At 42.8% G+C, this 25,096-nt stretch overlaps 1 protein-coding gene across 2 annotated transcripts in view; it reads left to right on the top strand.

Moving 5' to 3' along the window:
- rap1gap2a (RAP1 GTPase activating protein 2a) overlaps positions 1 to 25,096 on the top strand; it is a 73,700-nt gene that overhangs the window by 34,441 nt on the left and 14,163 nt on the right. For both annotated transcript variants that reach the window (XM_071533265.1, XM_071533266.1), the window contains exons 3-4: positions 11,394 to 11,478; positions 21,413 to 21,448. In XM_071533265.1, coding sequence (XP_071389366.1) covers positions 11,394 to 11,478; positions 21,413 to 21,448 — 121 coding nt within the window. The remainder of the gene's footprint in view (positions 1 to 11,393; positions 11,479 to 21,412; positions 21,449 to 25,096) is intronic.

Below are 25,096 nucleotides of genomic sequence, written 5' to 3'. Positions count from 1 at the left end.
GACCAAGTTTTTTCCCATCTTAATCCAATGTTTTATGTTATTAATATGTGATTCTCTGCAAAAATGTAGAGAGTTCTTTGAAAAGTGTTATTAGCGAATTATTATTGAAGTGGATAGAATATTCTCATTATTTGCTGTTGAAGAGACAAAACCTCATTAGACAGACTTAGTACAACTCTGTGTTTCCTGTTGCTTTTCCGAACCACCTTACACAATTTTTCCTTGTCCTTACGTCCCTTCTTCTTCTCCTCCTCCTCCTCCTCTCACTCTCTACCCCTCTCAACCCCCCATCCCATTTAACACAACCACTTTTTATTCACTGACTCACTCGTCTTTTCCATTCCTTCCATCTTCCCCTGTTTTTCCTCTCAACTGCGCCCTTTTCAACTCCCTCTCGTTCCTCTTGTGCGTTTCTCTCCTTTTGTGAAAACGGTTGTGATTAGCAGCTGTGGGGGATCACGAGTAGGCTGCACTTTCAGCGCACACACATGCACACACACACACACGCGCGCTTCCCTCAAGTGTGTTTATACAAATAAGTGTGTGTGCTTGTGTGCTTATATGTGTGTGTGTGTTGTGTGTCAGTGACAGTGAGACAGCCTTGTCTCAGGGTGTAATGGATGAGATGGCATTGTCTCTCTAACAAGTGTCCAGAGACCCACCCAAGACAGCCCTATTTACCCAGCGCTGCACTGGGGATTGAGGGCGCTATTTTTAGTCTACAGAGATTCATTTATTCTCTCTCTCTCTATCTATCTCTCACTCTTCCTTTCTCTCACTCTCTCGCCGGCCCTCTCCTCTCTCTTCTATCTCTGTCAGACACCCATTCTTTCCCTGTATATCTTTTTCTTTTTTTTTTCAGGGTCCTTCCATGTCTGCTCTCGTCTGGTTGTCAGCTAGTCTGAAGCGGTTGGGGTTGTTCAGTGGAGAAGTGCTGGGTGTCAGAGTCAAAGCTGCCTGACACTTGCTTACAGTAACTCAGTACTTTTCCACGGGCAGAGAAGACAGGGAGACGGGGCGACACCGGGCGATGATAAAAAAGGAGGCGGCTCGCAAAGCAGTGATCAGTATTCGATAGGATTCATGGCAAGAGTGTACAGTGATAGCTGACACGCAACAATATGTTTTCCACTGCACTGGAACACTGTGCTGTAGAACAAAAAGCAAGCTATCAACTCAAAACTTCTGAATCCACACTGGGTGCAGACTCTTGGACATAATGAGGCAAAAAAAGAGGTCCCCACTTGCAAAATATGTTAAAATGCTTATTTAATGCAGAAATGAACATGTTTCATCCCTTGGTGTCAGCATTTCCCTGCTGTTGGGAAACAAATTCATGACACCTGTTACCCTTCAACCGCTAAAATGTTCACTTGCCATCAAGACCGGCAGAGGTCTGTTGGCTCCATTAGTGCAGAAAGGTGCACAACCACTCTGGCATTTGGAAAGGTGATGAAAGCTGCAGTACATAACCTTTTACCAGCTTGCAGTGTTTTCCCTTTGGCATTAACACAGTGAATCCAGCGTTACAGGAATGTGTCAGAAACTCAGTCTTGTGATCTCAAACCAGTCACTGTGTAATGCAATATAGCTACATGCATCCATTTAGACTCCCCATGTTAAGATTTCAACATTGTATGTACTCACCATATGGGAAGGACATGCAGTATATAGGCATGTACGCGTGTTTAAATGTGAAAGCAGTCAAGTGTTTAAGTGGACCGTTTGCAGGTTTAAAGTATCCTTCAGCTGAAAGAACTTCCTACAGTATAATTAACCTTGTCTCGGTGGTAGGAACGGGAACAAAAATACACACACACACACACACACACACACACAGACACACACACACACACACCACGGTCATAGTTTCCTTGGGTGGGACAGTGTGTGTTGGATGGGTGCCTGGGGAGGGCAGGACCTTCACTGGTGTCACTTTAGTCTAACACCTGGCTTAATTACACAAATTATCAAGGGAGGAGAGGAGAGAGAGGGGAGAGAGGAGAGGGGAGGACAGGAGAGGAGAGGTGGGGAGGGGAGAGGAGAGGAGAGGAGAGAGGAGAGAGGAGAGGAGAGGGGAGGAGAGGAGAGGAGAGGGGAGGAGAGGAGAGGAGAGAGAAGAAAGTGGATACGTTGAAAGGAGAAAATAGGAAGAAATAGAGGAGAATATGGAAAAGATTGTAGCCCAGACATTGAACAGGCACCTCTCTCTCTCTCTCTCTCTCTCTCTCACTCTCTCTGGGACCCTGCCAACTGATTTATACCTTTTATTCCCAGAGAAAAAGAAACCCATCATGCCTTGATAGATGTCCAGATTGAATCTTTTTAGTTGTGTAGGTTACATAATGGTATGTGGTAGGGAGCTAGCACACCATCAAAAAATAAGAATGAAAGATTTTAACTGTTTTACACCGATGTAATACAAATTTACAGTGAGAAACTGTGACACTTTTAGTCTTAAGAGAACTGTTCAAACTGTTCCTATAACATTTCATAAAATTTAGTCTATTTCACAATTGTTCTTTGCACAATACCTGTTGCGACCATGTGCAGGATATCTGTTCTGAACTTCTATCATTATACTGTTAAAATATACCATCGCTAACACATATACTAAAACTAGAACTGAAGCTATATAAAAACTAAACTAAAACTAAACATTTGCAAGTAAAAACTAAATCTAAGCTACCAAAGCCACACTGAAAACAAACTAAACTAAACTGAAATATCCCAAACTATAATAACTCTGGCACAGTACGTACCTACATTCAATGCAAGCTGATGCGAGTCATTCTGTGTGTGTGTGTGTGTGTGTGTGTGTGTGTCAGGGAGTGGTTAAGAGTGTGTATCTACCAGTGGGTGACTTATGTGCATGACAATGAGTTCAGATGACTGCATTATCGTATTATGTGTTACATTCCATTGCATTATCTGTATGTCCTGTTTTCACTGCACTTATCCAGCAGAATAAAGCCAACATTCATGCCTTGATGTCTATTGCAGCCAGTGAACACACACACACACACACACACACACACACACACACTGGCATGAGACATGAAATACTGGTATTTACTTTGAGGAAACTAAACAGTACTCTTCAATGTCTAATTACACTTTACCTAAGAAGAGAACAAAATGAAATAAAAGAGTGTGGACACACACACACACACACACACACATACACATGTGCGCGCATGCACACACACACACACACACACACACACACTCACACAAACAGGCCTTGAAGTAGCAACAACAAAAGCTTTTCATACACTTGCCCATTGAGTGTGTTCTGCTTTGACAAATCACTATGTTGGTTAGGAATCATTTTGATTGTGTGTGTGTGTGTGGTGTTTGTGTGTGTGTGGTGTGTGTGTATGTGTGTACATGTGGATGCGTGCTTGTTTGTCCCCATGGTTTTCAGCTTGTAACATAAAGAAGTTGTGAGGGTGATAATGGTAAAGTGTGTGTTTATGTGTGTGTGTGTGTGTGTGTGCGTGTGTCTTTGTGCTCACATTTTTGTGTCTAATGCGCTAAAACGTGTGTGTAAAAAGTGTGTTTTAGCCTGCAGCAAAGCACTCATACGGACACACACACACGCACACACAAAATTCATTTCTTGTCTCTAGGTCCCCATATCAATAGCTAAATAAAAAAGGTTATTTGCTTCCTCCTCTTTCTACTTGCCCGCTCTGATGTTGTGGCAGCAATTATTTTACAAATTTATATATTCATTTTTAAGAGCAACAATGTCACTTTCCGCTGGAAGCCTAGTGCTCCCCATCCACATCTCTCCCTCTCTCCCCCTCTCTCTCTCTCTCTCTCTCTGTCTCATTGATGATGAGAGTGTTTCAGGTTCCCCGGCCGGACAGTGCTATCTCCTCTCCTCTGTCCTCTCTGTATCTATTTAAATCGCAGAGAGAGAGACAGAGGGCGAGGCTTCATGCTCCCATAGGAAACAACCTGTGACTCGCAGTACAGCAGACTGGCTAATGATTGCTCTCCTCGCCTTTCTACATATCTGACATGCCTGTACCCCCCTGCTGAGCAGCTGACTCATACATCGATTTCTAACCTCTTTATGGAGTGGACCTTGTCAAAGACAAAGGACAAGTCTGATTAGGACAGATGGTAAATTATAGAGGAGGAGGAGGACACAAGGTTGCACTCACACTTGACTGGAATTGCTGCTCATATAGGGCATTGAAAGACATGATAAGAGTGTTGTAATAGATCATACAAAATAATAACAAAGCTCATACACTTTTAATGGGTGACCTGCATGCCCTTATGAGCCTCAATTACGGTATCGCTAAAATCAACCGAAAACAGTTCAGTGTAAACACTTATGGGCTCCAACTCTAAAGCAAATGTGAAGAGACAAAAACTGGCTCAGTGCCTGCGAATGGGACACAGACTCTGTGGACTCCAAAACTGTTACTTTGAGCGATTACATCCAAATCAGCTAAGCAGCACCAGCTGGTATTGTTCGAAAGTTTCATTTCTTCATTCGTTTTTTGGCTCTGTTGTTTCCAGCTTTGTGGGGGAGACTTGTTCATGCTCCCAAATCCATACTGAACCGAAGAGCGGGTCTTAAATACCCCTCTTTAAATGCTGCTCGATATTTCCGGAAGATGTGTTCATGTTGTTCATGCTCCAGTTATTTAATTAACCTTGGTTATATGAAACAATTGGCATCAACCTTGCTACATGGCCCCTCCAACATCAGCCAATTAGGCCCATTAAAGAACTTATAACTGCTGTAATTGTCAAGTCTAATAGTTAATATTACAGAGGATTTTGCTGTGCGACCTTTTCCCTCTCGGTCTGGTGTAATGGAAATACATCAAGGTTAAAACGTCAAACCCTGTCTTGTTATGTTCCCTGCCCTGCACTCTCTCTTTTTCGTCCCTTGTCTCTCCCCTTTTCTCTCCCTCCAATTACTGTTGTATTAAGTCCATTAGCGAAGCCATCAGTCGTGTAATTGTCCAATCGGCACGAGGATCAGGATCCTTATTGAGTTTCATAACAAATATTAAGCCGAGCTGGAAATAGGAGTGCAGGCTAAGCCCCTGGGATAGGATCCATACCCCAGACCCCTGGCTGCACCTTCTCCTCTCTTTCTCTCTCTCTCTCTCTCCTGCACATTTTTCCCCACATTCCATTTTCAGATCTCACCCTCCCTTGTTCGGTCGACTTCTTCCTTGTTTTCATCCTCTCTGCGCCTCTTTTTCCTGCAATTCGTCCATAATCTGGAGATGTGTACACAGGTGCTGCACCCCCTCCCCTGTCTCTCTCTCTCTCTCTCTCTCTCTCTCTCTCTCTCTCTCTGTCCTAGTGTGTACCTGCTGTCCCGCTATCCTAATCTTATTTCAAGGGTGTAATCAATACATGAAACAATTCAGATAGATGTAGTACTTGAGCTCTCTCTCTCTCTCTCTCTCTCTCTCTGTCAAACACACACGCACACACACACACACACACACACACACACTACTTGGATCATTAGATAAACATGATGACTGTGTAGATCTAATTACTGTTGAATCAACCATAATTAGCAATGCAAATACGAATGCGAGCAGGATTATAGATTATATGCACTAGGAAGGTACATCTTGTGCTAGTTTGGATGTAGATGTGGAGCATGATCTGCCCTATTTTTGCGTAGTGCATTGGCTTACAACTACTACTCATCTTAGCTTCAGGTGATAGAGGCTAAAAGGCAAGATGTATACAAAACCTCACAGGTTGGTATGGGTGTACACTCCCATATATCGGTGCGATATTGACCTTCGCAGATATATCCGTATTTTAATTTGTTCAGCTGATAATGCACCAATAAGATCAGCAAAAAAATTTCTCAGCAGAGTGGTTGATTTTAAGGTTTTCACATTTAATGTACACTAGACATTTGAGGAGAAATCGTTGTGGAGTGGCACTGAGGCTTCACAGCAAGGGTTTGTGTGGGTTTCCTCCGGGGGGCTTCGGTTTCCTCCAGCAGTTCAAAGACATGCATGTCAGGTGAATTGGAAACTTGAGTGAGTGTGAGAGTGACTGTCTGTCTATCTGTGTTAGCTCTGTGATGGACTGGTGACCTGTCCAGGGTGTTTCCCTGCCAAGTTCTGTCCAATGCATGCTGGGATAGTATGTTCAGTAACAATAATACCTCAAAAGAAGTTTGTGATTGTGTCAGTACTGATGGATATATCTTGACTGCTTATTGGTATCGGTATCAGATCCAAAAACAGTATATTAGTCAGATCCTAATTCCTGCACATGCAGCCGTATTAAAGGTCCCACCTTTTGCACAGTGCTGCTGCACTGTGTCTTACTCTATCCATAAAAGGAAGACTTTGGACAAAGCTACAGTTCAAATGCAGGATAAATACAGGCTAAGGGGGGGCTAACAACAACCACTATTTCCAAAAATCCTTTAAAAGCCTTTTTATGACTCTGGAGTGTCGCTGCTGCCATGTGTTTGTAGTTCTTGACAGTGAGCCAAGCCAAAGTGTCATACAAACCGGCACGCCTGCCATATGTTCCTAGCAGCCACTATTTACTGTATGACATGAATGAAGGGCACATTGTGTATAATACAATATAGTAATTAACAGTTGTGCTGCAGCCACAACAGTTTGACTTAGTGGGAAATTCTGCTGCACATGTTCTGTGTGCCAGCTTGGAGCCAGAGCTTTGAATCCAATTTGAACATGTGATTTCATTTCACTTCCTTGATGCCAACCAAAACAAATATAACAATATTAATCAAAAAAATAAAAAAAGATGAAATTTTACTGTGCAGTGCAGTGTGTGACATTCTCATTTCTCCTTTATCCATCAAGTCATAGTGAAGAACAGGGAGCATGTAAATTACACAGAGCCTTTCCTGGTACTTGTGAATCAGTCTCTTTATGCCTGTTAACATGACAAAGTTATCCAATCTTTCCCCTCTATTAGAGGGAGCAGAGCCTGCGTAGTTAACATCAACAGAAAAATACAAAATAGGCTAGATGTTTTGATTTGATTCTCTGACAATCTAGGAATAATGAGGCACAGGGGACCACCTCTGTCTGTTACCCTTACTGACTGTTTTTCTCATTGGCTCCTTTTATTTCCTGCGTGTCACTCTCTGTCTGTTTCCTCTGTTTTCCTGCGTCATGCTGCATCTACCTCACTCTCCCCGTCCGCAGCATTCATTCTCACTTCTCCTTCCCCTCCCTCTCTCCCTCTCTCTCTCTCTCTCTCGCTCTCTCTCTCCCCCATTTCCCCCTCTCTCTCTCCCTCTTTTTCCTCCTTACCATGATATTACAAATGCTATTTGGAGTAGTGATTTTGGAGTATCATCAAATGCATACATTGTCATCCAGCCCTCACTCCACCGTTCCCTCACTCTTTCCTACTTTGTGACCTTTACTCCCTAACTCCTTTCCTCGTCCCCTCCCTTCTCTCTCGGTATATGCTCCCCCCTCCCTCCCTGGGTGGGAGTCAGTTGTCGTGACGTAGCTGTTGTTTTATTACCACAGAGACAGGCCAGACAGCAAGGACAGCAGCTCGCTTTCTCCCCCCCCCCCCCCCCTCTCACTCTCTCTCTCTCTCATGGACACACACAATTTTCCTCTGCAAACAGCATCTCTGTGTGAGTGTGTGAGACAGAGAAAGAGATAGGTGTTGTCCTTGTGTCCATACAGCCATACAGCAGAGCTATAGAGCCGCACAGCGGGGATTGGCCCCGGGGACGGTGGCTGAACAAGCTTTTCCTCTTCACAGATGGAAAACAACAAGGTGTCCTCCTTTCCTCAGGCCGGTCCCACTATAACTGAGTTTGGAACAAATCCCACCTCTTAAATTACTTGCAAGAGCTTACTTGCTCTCAATAATGCACTCTCCCTTGCACAAACCTTGCTATTCTATTCTATTCTATTCTGTTTTCCAGTTGCATACTCTCCCAGGCTGTTTTGGCATCTAATGCTTCTTCAAACATGGTCCACCCTTGACTTCTGCGAGCTAACATACCTCAACATTACAGACACAGGGGGAGACAGTGGTGCATTGTGTGAATGCTGAGCCCATGGAAAGAACTGGCCAGTGTGCTTGGGTTTTGCTCTGGGATGAATAGAGCTTGGCTCTGCCGAACATGGTTTTTAGGGTTTGGGTTTGGGTTTGGGTTTGGCCTGCAGCTGTTAATGGGGAGTCTGGTCTGCTTGGGCTGTGACTTTCCACCTTCCTCTGGGTCTCTGTGAACCTTGCAGCCAGTAGGGATTGACAAGAGGGAATGAGAGACAAAGTGAGAGAGGGGAATATTGACATTGATTCAATTCAAGGAGGGATAGGAACAGAAGCAGTTTTTCCTTCTCTCACTCTTCCTTTTCCCGTTTCATTACCTCTCATGGCGGGGCTGCTATACTGGTATCTGTTGCTGCACGCTCACACTGTTGCGCACATTAATAAAGTGTGTGGTTGTGTGTGAGCGTGCTGCTTCCACTTGACGCGATTACATCAGAAAACGGCGAGTGAGCCATAATGGTTCCGGCTAATGAAAGGAAAGAAGGGGTGTATTCATTTCACGTAAACACTCAATTACAACCCTAATTTTGTCGGTCCCATACTTGGGCTGCACCTCCGAACGCTGAGTCTGAAGAGGTCAGCTGAAGCTTTCTGCTCCGGTCGAAATACAATCTTTGGTTTAATTCAAGGCCAAACATTTGAATTTGATTTGTTGGCATTGCGGCTTTCATGCTGGCAAGCACAGGCTTTATGGATGTGACACTGGAAAGATATTCTCATGGAACGGTAGTGCTATACTTATTCTTGGTAACATGAATGACACATATTAACACCCAGACAATGTGACAAGGTGATATCTGATATTCAGAATCAGAATAAGGATGAATTTGATCATCAAGTACATGATGAGTTCACAATTTTTTTTCCAAAATGCTATGTATCCCTTCCTAAATGGTGGATATGTTATATTGGAACTGTGCAGGAATCTGTCTTCGTGGCATATTGACAGACATATTAATAGGTTTCACACATAGACCTTACAAAGGACAACAGGACCTCACATAAGTGTGCAAATGGACAAGATATAGGCAATAGACTATATATATAAATGACTCTCTATATATACACATCCAACATTCACATTCTGCAGTTGTGTGCTTGAGGTAGCAGAGTGAGAGAGAGTCTAGTGAGTGACCGATGTGTCCTCGTGGCTTTTGCGGTTTTAATGTCCTCTCTGCAGTCCCGAAACAGGGCTAGAGGAGGATTTTGGAGAAGTCTTTAGGGGGTTAGAGCACCTCCGCTCCATTCTCTCTTTCATTACCTTACTAACTTTACTTGATCTTGTGGAATATTACTTGCCGCAACAGCCAGCAAGATATTCGATGTCAGATGAAGCACCATATGTGACCTTATTTACTTTCAGAAGCCTCCGGATTTCATAAGAATAGATGACTGGCTTTCTGTGCCTCGGGTCTCTCGCCACCTAATCTTTCCTCTGTCTCCTGGTGACAACTAAACCTTTAACATCTGGAATCATTAATGTGCACTCATGCTTCCATGTAGAGAGGATGAGGGACAATGAGGAGAAGAGGCTCCCAGCCCCACAGGACTTCTCCTAAAGCCTCCTCTTGACTGCCTGTGGGACGGCAGAGAGCATATTAAAACAGCAGAAAGCCATCTGACACCTCACTGCGTAATTCCAAGCTGTCATTACCTGCTGGCTCACAGGCTTCACAACTTTTATTAACATATATAAATATTTATTATATTTATTATATATATTTGTTATATATATATAAAGTTAATTTAAAATCATAGGACTTAAATTGACTGTTTTGGAATCACCGTATGGCTCTAGGTTACACAACATGTCACTGAATATATCAAACTAGACTGAAAGTGACTAACTAAACCGTAGCCTACCCATTGTGTGGTCTGTCGCTAGTCACTGCCGCTGGTGTGTGAAAACCTTGTAATGCTGGATAAAATAAGGCCATAATAGGGCAAAATTAGATACAAGATTTTGATTAAAGGAGATTAAAGGAGATCAGTGTTAGCTGTTCAGTGTTAGCTTTTTATTTAGCTTTTCATGTAGATGTTCAGTTAGTTGTTAAGTTACTGTAGATGTTCAGTGTTAGCTGCTCAGACATTAGCTGTTCTGTTAGCTTTTCATTTAGCTGCTCAGCTGTCCAGAGTTAGCTGTTCAGTTAGCTTTTCATCAACCTGATCTCACACAAATACATGAACAACTTTGGTTAAGGTTTGGTTTGACAACTAAAACAACTTGGTTAAGGTTAAGGAAAGGCTTTGGTCATGGTTAGAAGAAATACTGTCACTCACGGTATAAATGTCAAAACTGAAGGTCTCCTTCACCTAATCGTTTCATGCTGGGAACACATAATCGTAGCAGTTTACGTGCCACTGGAACGTAATTTGATGTTAACAAGTCATGTTAATTTTACGTATTTCTGTGAGGTCGAGTTGCTTTCCATTTAGCTCTCCAGTTAACTGTTCAGTGTTGGCAGCTCAAAGTTAGCTGCTCTGCTAGCTGTTCAGAGTTAGCTTCTGCTTAAGCCAGCCTTGTGGTCTCCCGAAATTTTGTGAAATGAGAACAGTATCATAAAATGTAAATATGTGCTCTGTGCACATTAAGAGAGAGAAATACATTTACCCACCATGAATCATTTTGTGAAGGAGACATGACTATATATAAATAGGCAGGAGTTTGATAGTTTGAAATAACGGTGTAGTAGCTAAAGGTGTTGTCGTTGGGGGGGTGGATGGGTGTGTAGCCTACTCTTGCCTTCAACTCTGACTACATGGGTTCAATTCCCACCTCATGCCAAGAGGTTCATTTTTACCATAAGTTTTTCTTATTTAATCATGACCAAAACCTTACCCTATCCGTATCCAAATTGTTTTACTTGCCTAAACTGAACTGTTCTCTAACCTTTTCACATGACGAACAGGTGAAAATGGTGTGTCACATAATCTACATTGTGGTATTGTCACATAATCCAATTTGTGGTGGAGGAATGTAATGTTCACATGTTTTCTCATGTGTTTCAAAGATTGTGTTCATTTTATGAAATTTTATGAGACTGTGTTGGTTTACGCTGTTCAGTGTTAGATGTTCATTTAGCTGTTAGCTGTTCAGAGCGAGAGATCACTCTGTCCTCATCTTGTCTTTCTTACCCGGTCGTCCTGTATCCATTCTTCAAGGGGGGTGACGGTGCATCAGTCAAATCACATTACAGTCAAAATTTATTGCGTAACCCAATGAAGCGGGGTGACCTTTGATAATATAAAATTTGAAACACTTTGGTGGTCATCAATGTCGATAAACGTCAACCTTGTTCCTCATCTTGTCTTCTTCTCTCCAGGAAACAGGAGCTGCTGACCATCTCCAACGTCCCTCTGGGAGAATGTCCCCCCTCACCACCCCGCACTGCACCGCCCAGCATGAAGGTAGGACACACACACACACACACACACACACACACACAGTTTGTAGGTGTGGAAAATGATATGGTCTTGGGCTTTGTATCTAGGGTTTTGGATAAGTAAAATCAAGTAAACCAAGATTCACACTCACATGAACACACACACACACAAACACACACACACACACACACACACACACACACACACACACACACATAAAGGTGTATACACAGACATTATGGAAGTATGTACACATGCATGCAAACACAAACACACTTTAAAATAGACTTATTGATTTACTGACTTTCCCACTGACATATTTTGCCCTTTTAAGGACCTTTAGACCTTTAGGCCAATTAGACGATGCATTGATTCAGATTATCCTCATTGAGAAACCCCTTTAGCAAGCAAAGCAGCCCAGAGACAAATGACAGTGTCGCAAGAACAAGAACAAACAAACACTTCACAACATGACACAGATTACATAACCTGATTTAAAACGAAGAAGTAAAGACTTTAAAAGCTGTTGGCACTGTGTTTCATGATATGTCGCATTACAGTGGGTGTTGGTTTTTATTCATGGTCTTGTCTCCCTTCTACTTTCTTTATTTATGTTCTGGTGAGCTGTATTTTTAAAGACAATGGGCTTTCAAAGTTGCAAAAAAGTGCATTTTCACAGTAGAACTGTCCAAATATCTATGTAGATTTATCTATACCTAAAATGTATTTAGCCAAATTAGTTTTTATTTAGGGTTTTAACTCTACACTATATAGCTTGGATGCCTTTTTTTCTTGCTGTTTAATAAGTCATAGAAACTCAAGTGAGGGCAGCCTCCAATATCAGTGAGATGCTCCCTTGTTTGTTTTCATTATTGCCATCACAGAGAATACTGTAGATGGAGAGGGTATTGCGTGAATTGAACGCTACTCTTCACAGTTTGGCTGCGACCGCTCCTCCACGCTTGGAGTCATGCAATCTTTTTGTCAACGGTAGCTGGATTTAAACCCTGTTATTTGTTGAGCTGCCTTCATGTGGGGCGGGAGGCAGAAAGCGAGACGGCACAGGATGCACAGCTGATGCAGGAATTCAAATGTGCTCTTCTTGGCGTGTGCCTTTCAGTTGTGTATGTCTCCACCACTATCCTTTAAATCTCTAGCACAGAAACAAAGAGTATAACCGGTATGAATCTTGATTGATTATCCCCAAGAGACATTTGGTCTCATAAGCGTGACACCATTAGGGACAAATGACTAGGCTAAATCTCCACCCAGACTCTACTTTTTCTTCTCTAATTGAAGTTTGCTTGAGTTTAGAGAACTAACCTTGGTCCTAGTGTTGTTGATAGATTGAAAAATCAGACTCAGACGATTAGGTGGGCAGGTGGCAGGTGGGATATATTTGTCCAGATCCAGGAACTTTCCTCATGCCAGAAAAAGCTGTGTCATATGAAAGGCAATTGGATTATCCACTGAACTAATAATATTTAAATTTCAGATTGTTTCTGACCAATCACAGTAGCAAAGAGTTTGATGTAACCTGTAGCTGCTTCATTCTCAGGGCTGACCACAAAGGAAACTTTAGCCAGACCCATGAATTGACAAATTCAAAATGGTAGGTGGGTTTAGAGCGAAACCAAAAATGTTCAGGGAGCTACCTCTGCATATAAGAATAAGAAGAGCAGGAATAAACAATCAATCTTTAGAAGACAATTTCTCTCAGTTGCTGCCACATTTATTCATGTAGTGATACACTATGTGCGGTGGTGGCATAGGCTCGCTCAATTTTGTACTCTATGTATAGAACAAGCATTTATTATTGTGTGCGTGAGATTCCTCGGTGTGATCTTTTCAGACATTCATTACTCACACTGTGTTGCACTGTACTGCAGCTGAAGAATTTTTCATTTTTCCTCTGGTATGATAAAAGGGTGGTATGTTTTTGCACTGAGGCAGATTAGCAGAGTGATATACAGGAAATAGATGGCTCCTCTAGGAGGGAGCCACTCTCTACAGTATGTCACCTTGAACTAAGCCAGCTTTATTGAATCTGCAAGAAGACGACACAGAGCGAGATAGGAGAGGAGAGGAGAGGGGGGAGAAAGTTTGATAGCTTATGGTAAGAGAGAGGGAGTGAGTGAGTGACGGATTGATTGACTGACTGAGCAGAAAACATGGTCAGGACAAGATGTGGGATCTATGAGAGACAAATGTTACTGCAAGCCAGAGGACATCAATTATGTCCTGGATGTGTGGCTGATTTCTGGTAATTAGCAATCTCCTAGCCTCCATTTTCCCAGTGAGGTAGTGGGGTCTAATGGTTGGATATTCATCATCGGTGTCACACTGGTACAGTGGACGTGAAACTTATAATTAATTATAATCACAGTCCACATCAACTCAGCCATAAGACTATGCAGCTTGAGCTGTAATGTGTGTGAGAGAGATTCTCTGTGTAAGACTGAGGATTCAGTAGCCTAAAAATAACAAACAAGTTTAAGCATTGACTTTCTGGCAAATTATGTCTTTCAGTAACTTAATTTAGCATTGTGCAAAGAGAAGACTGATCACAGTTTCACATCTGTGTGTCCATTATTGGGTGGTTATGGCACATGTGCAAGTGCAAGCTAGTACACTTATTAGAGGTGGAACAGTATGTGTCAAAAAAACGAACCCATCCCATTTGGTGTAACACCTTCAGATCAGGATGCACATTTAACAAAAAATAGGTTAATCATGGCTTCACGTTTGAATAACTCTAGCCTAAAATAGCTAAACCACATGCAGGCTGTATGCTAGCAATGATGTAATGTCAAATGAGCTTTCACTGTTTGAATTTACTACCTTAAACCACTGAACATTTTAATTCTGCTAGCTCTGAACATTTTAACAACTGTACGCTACTTGGCTTTAATCAATGTAGCTAGCTTGATGGTAGCAGCTGCTCTAACCATCAGTATATCCTTCTTCACAAACCATTTCAGATATGCCACTGCAATCCTCAGAAATTTTCTCAATTAATGTATATGAGTAGGCCCTTAAACTAGCAGTTATGTCAAAAGATTTATTGTTTTAACAACTGGAGAGGTTAATTTGTTGTAAAGCACCATAAAGAAGTAACAAACAGGCAGTAACATTCGCTAACCTCCGCTCACATGTTCAACTAGTGTAAACAAGAAGCAGTGCATTAAATCCTGATGCTCTTATCATGTCACCCTATTGCCCTGAGAAAAGGCTTGACCTGTCCATAGGGGATTTAAGCCCTAGTTTTTATTACTGAGTAGGCTACACTGAATTAACCTGACAGACTCCATTTCCATCTTCAATCTTCCTTTAGTAATTGTAACTCCTTGGGGCTGCTAGCTTATAAACTTATCTATTAAAAATGTCTGTTCTGGTAAAGGTTCTGGCTGTTAAATATTAAGTAATTATTTGTCAATGGAAAGCAACCAGAATCAGTATCATTCCGCCTCTACTAAACACACAAAATCACAGAGGAGAAAGCAGGTTGTACAAGAGTAAGTTGATCGAAGAGCTTTGTATCAAAAATGTATTTCTTTATCTCAAGCTAGCTTATCCTCTGTTGTGTATCTGCTGGCTGATGTCGTCGAAATGCCAAAATTGCACTAGCTTCTGATTACACAAATTAGATGTTGTTGCTACACAACGCAGCTATTGGTACTGCCCTCCCAATACAATGGCCATAAAACTGAGCCTCCTGGGCAGCCACATGGCCATGGAAACAGGGCTCCTCTACATCTGGCACACCTATGAAGCAGACGGCTGGCACAAAGGCCATGCATGAGGCTGGCACAGCTCTTACACCAGCTGTATGCTACCCACATGGGATACCGGTCCCATTATCACCTGGGCTGCTGGAGCTGCTGCACATGATAGCATTGCAACTGGTTTGTGTGTGTGTGTGTGTCTGTGTGTGTGTGTGTGTGTGTGTGTGTGTGTTCTTGAATTTCTACATGTACAAGGACCAATGTTCTCACAAGGATGGAAAGATGAAGTGAGGACATTTTGTCTGTCCTAAGTTTAGGGGCTAGTTAAGGACTGGGGTTTAGGGTCAAGGTTAGAATTAGGCTTAGGTTAGGGTAACAGTTATGTTGTGGACAGGGTTAGGTTAGGTTAGGTGAGGTTAGGTTAGCTTAGGTTAGGGAATAAATCCTCACAAGTATAGTGATACAAACTTCTGTGAGTGTACACAGGTAGGAGCGTTGGCATGTTTTTTTTTATGCCATTTTACATTATGCAATGACTCACACATCCTCTTCTTACAAAGACACTGATGGAGAGACAAGTAAACATAACTGAGACGGGACCTCAGGCCTGACGTGGGGCTTTGGTCAAAGTGTTTACGTGTGTGTGTGTGCGTGTGTGTGTGTGTGTGTGTGTGTGTGTTGTGGATATACAGACACACTGGAACAACCTGTTCTGTTTCAACAAAAAATTCAGTTTGCCGCCCGACTTGACTTTCCTGTTTAAGCTTTAAGCATTAAATGGAAGGGCAAAATAGAGATAAAAAGCCGAGAGAGAGAGAGAGAGAGAGAGAGAGAGAGAGAGAGAGAGAGAGAGAGAGAGAGATGTGTATGTCTCAGACTGTACAGCAGAAAGCGAGGGAGAAGGAAGTAGTTTTGTACCGTAAATAGAAAGGAGAGGGGGAAAAAAGGGGGTGATCAGCAGGTCACTGTTCAGCTATTTTATGGTTAAAGCCTCTGTAGTTGAGGTAAGTTTGCATACTATACATTTGACTCAAATAACAGCCATATTGTTTGTTAGTGAGAAGAATTTGTCTAATGTTTTCATTCAAAGTGTGTGGTTCAATGAGTATGTTTACATGTACACCAATGCTCCGACTACTGGGAGTAATCAGCTTAAGGCAATACTTCTATAATGGAACTGGAATAAACCCTTTGTAAGGAGGTGAATTATTTTTGCCATGGCACAAGACGTGTTCATCAGGAGCCAAATTCAGGTCAGTCAGTCCAGAAGTCATTCAAAGGGCGCTCTCTCACCTCGTATTGAGTGATGACCACTCTTCCGGTGTTACAGTCTTGTTAAGCTTTGCAGCTGCAGTGGCAAATCTATGTGTGACAAAAAAAAATGCAACTAGATTGAGCTTGCAAAGCAGTTTTGTGTAACAGGTGTGGAATTTATTCATTTTGGGCAATGCTAACGATGCATTTTGGCTACTATGATACTGAAAGACAGCTAAGTGTAGCAATACAGTAGAGTTATTCTTCTTGACAATACATTGGGTTAACCCTAGTGTTGCCCTAGTGTTGCCGTAATCTGCATGGCATTGCTGTCCTGTAGACACTGCATCTCTCCAATTTTGCCATTTTGTATTTATTTTGTATTTTCAGCTGATATTGCGCCCACATGTAGAAAACATTTCATGACCACATTTCATAACCCAGGGGCCAAGCCAAAACATTATTGATCCATTGCAAAATGTGAAATATACATGTGTGTCAATGCGAATATCAACCAGTGTGGCAGAAAAAAGAAAATACTCCTCTGAAAGAGCAATGCTGCCGCAGCTGTACTAAGGGTGTATACTGTTCATATTCACGTGCCTGGGTCTGTTTATGCATCTGATAGCTAAGAGGTCAGAGCCCTCTTTCTCAGGCCCACCCGTCCGTCCTCCCTCCACCCCTCAGACCCCACTGTGGGCCTCTTCTCTACCCAGAGAAGGAGTCATGGTGTGGGCAGGAGAGCAAGCAGCGCTGACCTCTCTGGAACTCTGTGGATAAAATCCTCCAAACATGCTAGGACACTGCTTGGACAATGCTAACTTTGGCTGAGGTAATGTTATTTTGAACGAGCCTCTCTCATAATGCAGAACTGAACTGCAATGGACTAGAAAATGTGTTATCATACCTATCATATAGTCCTTTTCTGCTCTCCAAGCAACTATTACGGATTGATAACAAGGATAGCATGGTGTTACTTGCTTTCATGTCTGTTTGGCTCAGCAGGACTGTAACAGAGACTTGTATCACAGGAGAAGTGGAGCAGTTCCCAGTTCTCAGTGTGTATATTACACACTAATCATGCGTTTTTTTATGGTCCCTCCCTCCAGTCTAACAGTTTGTATCTGTGCAGCTAAATTCTTTAATGTTTCCTTAATGTTGAAGTTAACAACCCAAAGCATTGGAACCACTTCCACTGCCACTGTCTGTGACATACAGTATATCATTACTTTCTGTGTGGCTGTGTTCATGGCTTTACATGAGTATCTGTGAATTCTACCAGGAAGTCAGTCCGTCAGTCAGCCAGCTAGGCAGGCAGGCAGGCAGGCAGGGAGGCAGTCTAATCTGCCTATGGTCTGTGGTGGACCCAACGGGTTGCCATGGGAGATAAGAGATGCAGATGTTGTTGCTGGGCTAGACAGAGAGAGCGAGAGAGAGAGAGAGAGAGAGAGAGAGAGAGAGAGAGAGAGAGAGAGAGAGAGAGAGAGAGAGAGAGATGCAGAGAAAGAGAAAAGAGGGGTGAAAAGAGAGTGAAGAGGGGTATGGCCAAGAATGAAAGATGAGGTCAGATAAAAGGAAGGAAGAGAGAAACAGGAGAGAAAGGGAGACGAGATTACAGAGGGCAAAGAGAGAAGAGAGAGGTGATTAGCATAGTGAGGGAGTGAAATAGCTGAGAGAAGAGAGATAGGAGAAAGGCGCAAGGACAGAAAAGTAGCAGACAGACGTCTGGGCTTGGCGGACACTCAGCCCTTTTTGGATGGACAGCCAGGCAGAAAGACAGATGGCTGTCTCTTTTATTGCCTTGTCCTTGTTCTTGTCTGGGATAGAGATGATTGAACACACTGACAGAACCACAGGATGCCACTCGAACTGTGGTGACGAGCTGCAGCATCCTGTAGACTGCCATGGTCTATATGTGCTGTGTGGATGTATAGCTCACACCTCTGTTTTCACATAAAAAAGTTTTTCAGGGATGAAGCAATTTCCCAGAATGCCTTTCAACAGCCCCCAGAGGACGTGCCTGAACTTGCTCCATTCAGCTGTGGGTTATACATGTAGGTGGATGTAGGATAGTAAGAGCAAGAGAGCGAGAAAAAGCAAGCGTCATTTCCCGTGTCCTCCATGATGCATTTTATGCAATATCTAACCGCCGAAGTACGATTCCAAAATCAGATGACGTCTTGACCGGCAAGAATTAATTGGAACCCCCATGATTCATTGTGAGAATGACGCATCACGTCCAAGCAGCGCTGTAGTCTACAGTACAGGGCCGGTTGAAACAGGTGGGAAATTGAACGGCTCTGCGTCTTCATTGATCACGCATGACGTCGAGCACATGTACAAGTATCGACTTCAGTATCACCCAGCATGTCTTGTGGCTGCACTGTATTATGGGCTTTTGAGGCTACTCTCAGCAGAGACATTGGTATCTCGTCCTCTTCTAGGATGTATTTCTCCTTGTATGATTGTTGATCGTCGATACAGAATGGTCAATCTAGAAAGAAGTCCTCGCTCTTTGATTCTGAGGGACTGACACCACAATCTGATGTTCACCACTGATGTTTCAGATAGTTTAAAAAAAACATTCTGCTTTTAAACTCCACTGTAGCTGCGCTGCAAATATCCCAACATGACATCACATTGTCTCCATTTGGTCAATTATCCAAAGGACAACAACAGAATGGGCACAGAAATGTAAGATATATCAACAACAGCTGTGTTTAACAGTGTTAAAGTGTTGTAGGGTGGGTTAGGGTTAGGGTTAAGTTCTCATTGATTTACAAAAATACTGCAGATACAAACATAAAAGGAAAAGAAGCAGCAAAGACAAAATGAGCAGTAGGCCTACAGACAGAATAAAACTAAACATAACAAACAAGCAGTGAAGACAATATAAGCAGTACAGACAGATATCAATAAAAGGCCAAAGAGTAAAAATGAGTGTGAAGGAGATGTTTGAAACAATCAATAGAACTTGTTGACCTGACTTCAAGAGGCAGGCAGCTCCACAGCTCTGGAGCCACAACAGAAAAAGTCACCGCTGGATTTAAAATGAGTCCGTGGGACAACCAGGAGTTCATGGTCTGTAGAGCTAAGTGATTGATGGATGAGGAGCACACTCATCTACAGGCACAAGCACAGATACAAGCACATGTAAACACACACATTACATGCAGGTGCGCGCACACACACACACACACACACACTACAGGGTAACATGTACAGTTGGCTGAGAACATATTGGCTGGCAAAGCTGTGTATCTAACAGAGATAGATAGACAGCTGTAGTTATTGTTGGTGTGGCTGGATGGTGTTGACTCTCCAGTACCTGTATCAGCTTACAGCACCTTTAACTGGTTAAATATTAACTCATACTGTAGATAATGTCTCTCTCTCTCTCTCTCTCTCTCTCTCTCCCTCTCTCTCTCTCTTCAGTTAAACATGGTTTATTGGAATAAAATCACCAATAAACCATGTTGCCAAAACAGATAACACATAATCTCTTTGTCTGTCTTTCTCTGTCTGTCTCTGTCTCTGTCTCTGTCTCTGTCTTTGTCTCTGTCTCGCTCTCTCTCTCTCTCTCTCTCTCTCTCTCTCTCTCTCCCCTGGCTCTGTCAGCAGTGGGAGTGGTGATGATAGATTTATAGATTTTCACCTAAGCTCAGGTAACCATGGGAGAGACATGAGGTTTTTTTTTTACTGCTGTCAAAATGTGGAGTTTTACAGGTTTTTACTGCTGTAACTCTACCATCAAAAGGGCTGTAAAACACCAGTTAAATATCCATCCAGATTTCCCCATTTAAGGACCTACGGTTCATTGGTAAGGCATTTATTTCCCTGTTCCAGTTGCTTTGTATTTTATAGCGCTATTGCATGCACAATCGCCGCACTGAAGTATTTGTTTGTGTGTCTGTGCATGTGTAGAAGTCATTCAAAGTAGGTTGTAGTAGCTCATTTATCAGTGATATATAGACTATCATTTTACTTAGTTTCATTTACTTTTAACATGTGTGAATCTGTTCAGAGAGTATGGGTGTCACTTTGGAATTAATCCAAAACACATGAAATAGCAGCTTTCATAAGTAGTGTAAATTATGTAACCGCCAAAAGAGTAAATCCATTTGTTAATGTTGTGCAACGGCTGTGTACTGTAAGTTATGGTCTATAGTAGAGGAACCACAGTGCTGCTGCCTTTTCATAATAATAAAACATGCTATTAGTATGTTGTTCTTATTGTACTTTCCCTCAGCAGCATTTTCATTCATTGCTTCCTTAAAAGCCAGGCATTTTGTTTTTTGTTTTTTCACATGAAGTACAATTCGGTGCCAAGAAGTGACAATAATTTCCGTGTGAATGCGTGGGTGTGTGGGTGCGCATGTGTGTGTGTACGCGCTTGTGTAGCCTAAAACACACTGCAGACGCTGCGTTACCACATTATACACACACAAAAATCTGAGCACAAAGACACACACACACACACACAGACGCAAAGCATGTAGACCATTATCACCCTCACAACTTGTTTATGTGACAAGGTGGAAACCCTGGGGACAAGCATGTGTGAATGCACTCATGGATGCATGTGTGTGTGTGTGTGTGTGTGTGAGAGTGACTCAGTGAGGAAATGGTTGCTTATCAGTGTGTGTGCATGTGGGTGTGAGAGGCTGTTGGGTCGTCTCTCCCCTGCCCCGCCCCTCCCTCCCCGCTCTCTCCCGGCCTGTGGTGCTGAGTTTACAGTGTGGTGGATACAGTAGTTACACAAAGTACATGCTGGCAGGATCCATGTTACCGATGTGTGTTTTGTGTCGGGGGCTCAAACACTCAGTGAGCGTGAGGTTTAAATAAGAACCCACTTAAGTGTGAGGACTGAGCTGTTGGTCTAACACCGTTATTTGTCAGTTAAACTTCACTCAGTTTTTCATGTTTTGTAATCTTCCTCTCTCTCTCTCTCTCTCTCTCTCTCTCTCTCTCTGTTTCAGTCTGCAGAGTTCTTCGATATGCTGGAGAGGATGCAGGTACGAAATGCTCGCTCACTAACTCTTCTTTTCTCTGTGGACTCCAATTCTCACTCTTATCTCTCTTTCTCTCTCTCTCTCTCTCTCTCTGGCCTACAGTACATCTTGTCTCTCTGTCCCTTGTTTCATCATCTCCCCTTTTCCCCCTTTTTTCCTTCTTTCTTACTGCACGTCTCCAACCACCTCTTACTTTACATTTATCTCCCCCAAGCTCTCCCTCTCTATCTATCCATCTGTCCATCTCTCTCTCTCTCTCTCTCTCTCTTCTCTCCACCACTTCATCCCTCTGTGACATGACGATTGATTTTGTACCACTGGGCAATAGTGGCATATGTAGCAGCATGTCATAGCCATCAGGAGATTGTCAAGTAATATTTTGAACACGACATGAACTTGTGTGTGCGTGTGTGTATGTATGTATGTGTGTGTGTGTGTGTGTATGTGTCCTGTATGGGCCCGATCACACATGACAGGTTGTGAAGGCTGAACAACACGAGGCGCGCAGCACTGCCTTGGTTTGTTGAAGCCTGAAGCAGAGCAGCCTGCTGCGTTTTTGTGTTATTGTCGCTAGGCAACCACAGAATCAGCTGGCGATCAGCTGTCAGTCACTCAACCAGCTGTTGTTTATTGTGCTGGCTAGCATCAATGTAATTTAGCTAAATTATACAATAATTATAAACAATAAAAATCCATGATAAGAAGTTACCCATAATTTGGAGTGGAGCTCTAATTTGCCTCCCTGCTGTCTTCTGTTTATATCATAGTAACTCTGGTGTGTGAAGTCGTAAAGCTCCGGGTGATCTGCTGTGTTTATCGGTGTGTGTCTCCGGAGAAGTCCTGCCTCTCCGTTGATCCGATTGGACAGTAGAGAAAAAAACAACTTTCTGCTCTGTGTTGAACTTTTCTTCAACTCGTGGTGTTCAAGGCGCTCATCCAAAACGTGAGGCACGAAGAGCAGAAAAAAGCAGCGGGCAAAACGCTTCACTCACATTGAAAACAACTACAAAAGCTGCTCTATGCTGCTAAAAACGCTTCCTGTGTGATTGAGCTCTGATTGGGCCCTATCTCTAACTGTCTCAATTTTTCTCTGGCCACGACCAGTATTAACATTTCTAATGCAAAATACAGAGGGTGAGAGAGAGAAACACATGCTGATATTTCAATCAGAGTAGGTCAGACCGCTGGGTCCAATCTGTTGCTCTGATTGGATAATGGGCATGCTGCGGGCAGTGAAGAATACCGCTGGATAGGACTGTCCGGACTATTTTCTCTTCCTTTGTATGGAAGGCATTGATTTTTCTGAGGAAAATCACTCTCTCTGTGACTGCTTTGTGCCCTCGGCCGGCCCCTGTGGGCATGGGCTTTAGGTGGTTTGAAGACAGATGGGGAATACAAAGGGAGAGAAAGAGAAGGGAGGAGGGAGGGGACAGAAAAAAAAGGTAAAGAGCGTCCTGGAAAGGGTGGCTAAAGGGGGGTTCAAACTCCAAAAGAGAAGTGCTGCTTGCAGCTTCTTTTGGGGAAAAGAAACAACAATACGGTTCACTCTGTTCAATTGCTCACACATTTTTTTTTAATTCATGGGGTGAATTGGCGATTAGATCTCCAGGATGTGTGAATTGGACAATCACACATTTGTCCAGTCACCGGAAAATGGGTGTAATTCAAGAATAGAATGACCCTTGCCTCCACACAGCTGAATAGACAGGCTTGCATAGATGGGTACGGTAGGTGTGAAGTGACCACTCACTGAAAACAGCGGGTGTCGTGTTTGCTGGAGGAAGATGAGCTAGATCACAAAAAGTAAGTTTTGTGCAGCAGTCCATGAAAACAACACATCGAACTGTCCAAAAAGAAATGGTGAACGTCCCCCACCCCCCCGTCCCTCAGACGAACCCCCTTGATTTTGTAGCATGAATTCTTCATGAACTTAAGGAGACAGATGGGGAGGCGGGGGAGGCGAGGGCAGAGTGGCAGGGGGGGCGGGGGGCGGGGGGCTGACAGGCTGACGGGGGACGGCGGGGAACTTTTTTTTGAAAGTGTGATCGCTGGACGACAGCGAATCGATGCAGCCTGATGATCACAGAGTGAGGATGGAGTCACGCACACACACACACACACACACACACAGAAACTGTTCTCCTCATCCTGTCTCCTTGGCTCTCGACTTGATCTCTCATCGACCTGTTGTCTTGAGCTCTGCCAGCTACAGTGTTGGGCTGAAAATTAGTAATTAGTTACAGTTACTAGTTACTTCTCTCAAAAAGTAATTGAATTACTTTACCAATTACTGCATAATAAAAGTAATTAGTTACTAGGGAAAGTAACTTTTGCGTACTTTTACGTACTTTAAAGACAACTGTCAAATAATATCTATCATCGTACCCATTATGACTATGATGAAAAGTACGTAGTGGAACAATAAAACTCAATAGATATGTTTTGATAGGCGTATCTATTGTAGCCTCGACAGGCCTTCAAATCAAGCATGAGTACACTGTGTGGGCTAAGTTACCGCACTGGTAGCAGTGTTGCCAACTCTTTTCCAAGGACAGTAGCTATTGGCTGCTCAGAAAGTCGCTAGAAGTCGCCAGATGATGTCATATGATAATTTGCATATCAGTATATAATGCTGCACTTGTTATGCACGCCGCGGAGTAGCCCGTTTAAACCTAAGTGCTGACTCCGCCCACCCGGGCCAGTTTCGGCGTACGCCGGTAACAATTACAAGTGGACCTCTCTGGATTAGACAAACAAGTAGGTTAGAGAAAACCGGCATCAGCCGTACCAATTTTTTGCCAAATGCTTTGGGATTCGACAAATTAACATTGCTTCCCATGGTCAGAAAAAGTCGCCAGATTTGTCGCTAGTTGCTTTTGAGAAATAAAGTCTCCAGGGAGGTTGGTAGTCTTTTAATTCACTTTCACCACCGTAAAGTCGGATGATCATAAACCAGATAACCCAGTAACGAGTAACGAGCCCATTTAAATTTCAGTAATTGCGTTATTAATTTGAAAAAGTAATTAGTTACATTACTAGTTACTGCCAAAAGTAGTGTAATTACTTTGTAACGCGTTATTCCCAACACTGGCCAGCTATACCTCAACATTTGGAAGTCTTCTCTCTCTCTCTCTCTCTCTCTCTCTCTTTCTCTTTCTCTCAAATTCAAATATGCTTTTTTATTGGCATGACAAAACCTATGTTGCCAAATCAGTACAGTATTTCAAATGGGGTAAGATTGCAACATTGACTAATAATAATGAATAAACAGTAATCTAACAAGTATCAACAATCATATCAACAACAGTATAAACAAAACGTTAGTAACATTCAGTAACGTTAGTTCAGTTCAATTTTGCAATTCAGTTCATAGCAATATTGGAAAGAGATAACTCTTTTGAAAGAGTAAATAGATAGAAAGGGAAAAGGAAAAGATGATAAATGTCTCTCTCTCTCTCTCTCTCTCTCTCTCTCTCTCTCTCTTCCCTGCGTGAAAATTGGTTCCCGATCCTCTAAAGAGAGTCTTTGTGATCAATCCCTTGTTTTGTTGACAGTGTCTCCCTGATGACTCTAACAGCTGTTCCCTCAATAATTTAGTACACACATGTATGCACAGACACACACCACACAGACTAGACTGAGGTTTGTGTG

This window comes from Centroberyx affinis, unplaced genomic scaffold (genome assembly GCF_046629955.1).
Source record: "Centroberyx affinis isolate AG114_WGS23_722 - 3 ecotype Tasmania unplaced genomic scaffold, CSIRO-AGI_Caff_v1 ptg002349l_1, whole genome shotgun sequence".
In the NCBI taxonomy this organism is placed as follows: domain Eukaryota; kingdom Metazoa; phylum Chordata; class Actinopteri; order Beryciformes; family Berycidae; genus Centroberyx; species Centroberyx affinis.
The sequence above is the reverse complement of the archived record's forward strand: the minus strand, read 5'-3'. Positions and strand labels throughout refer to the sequence as shown.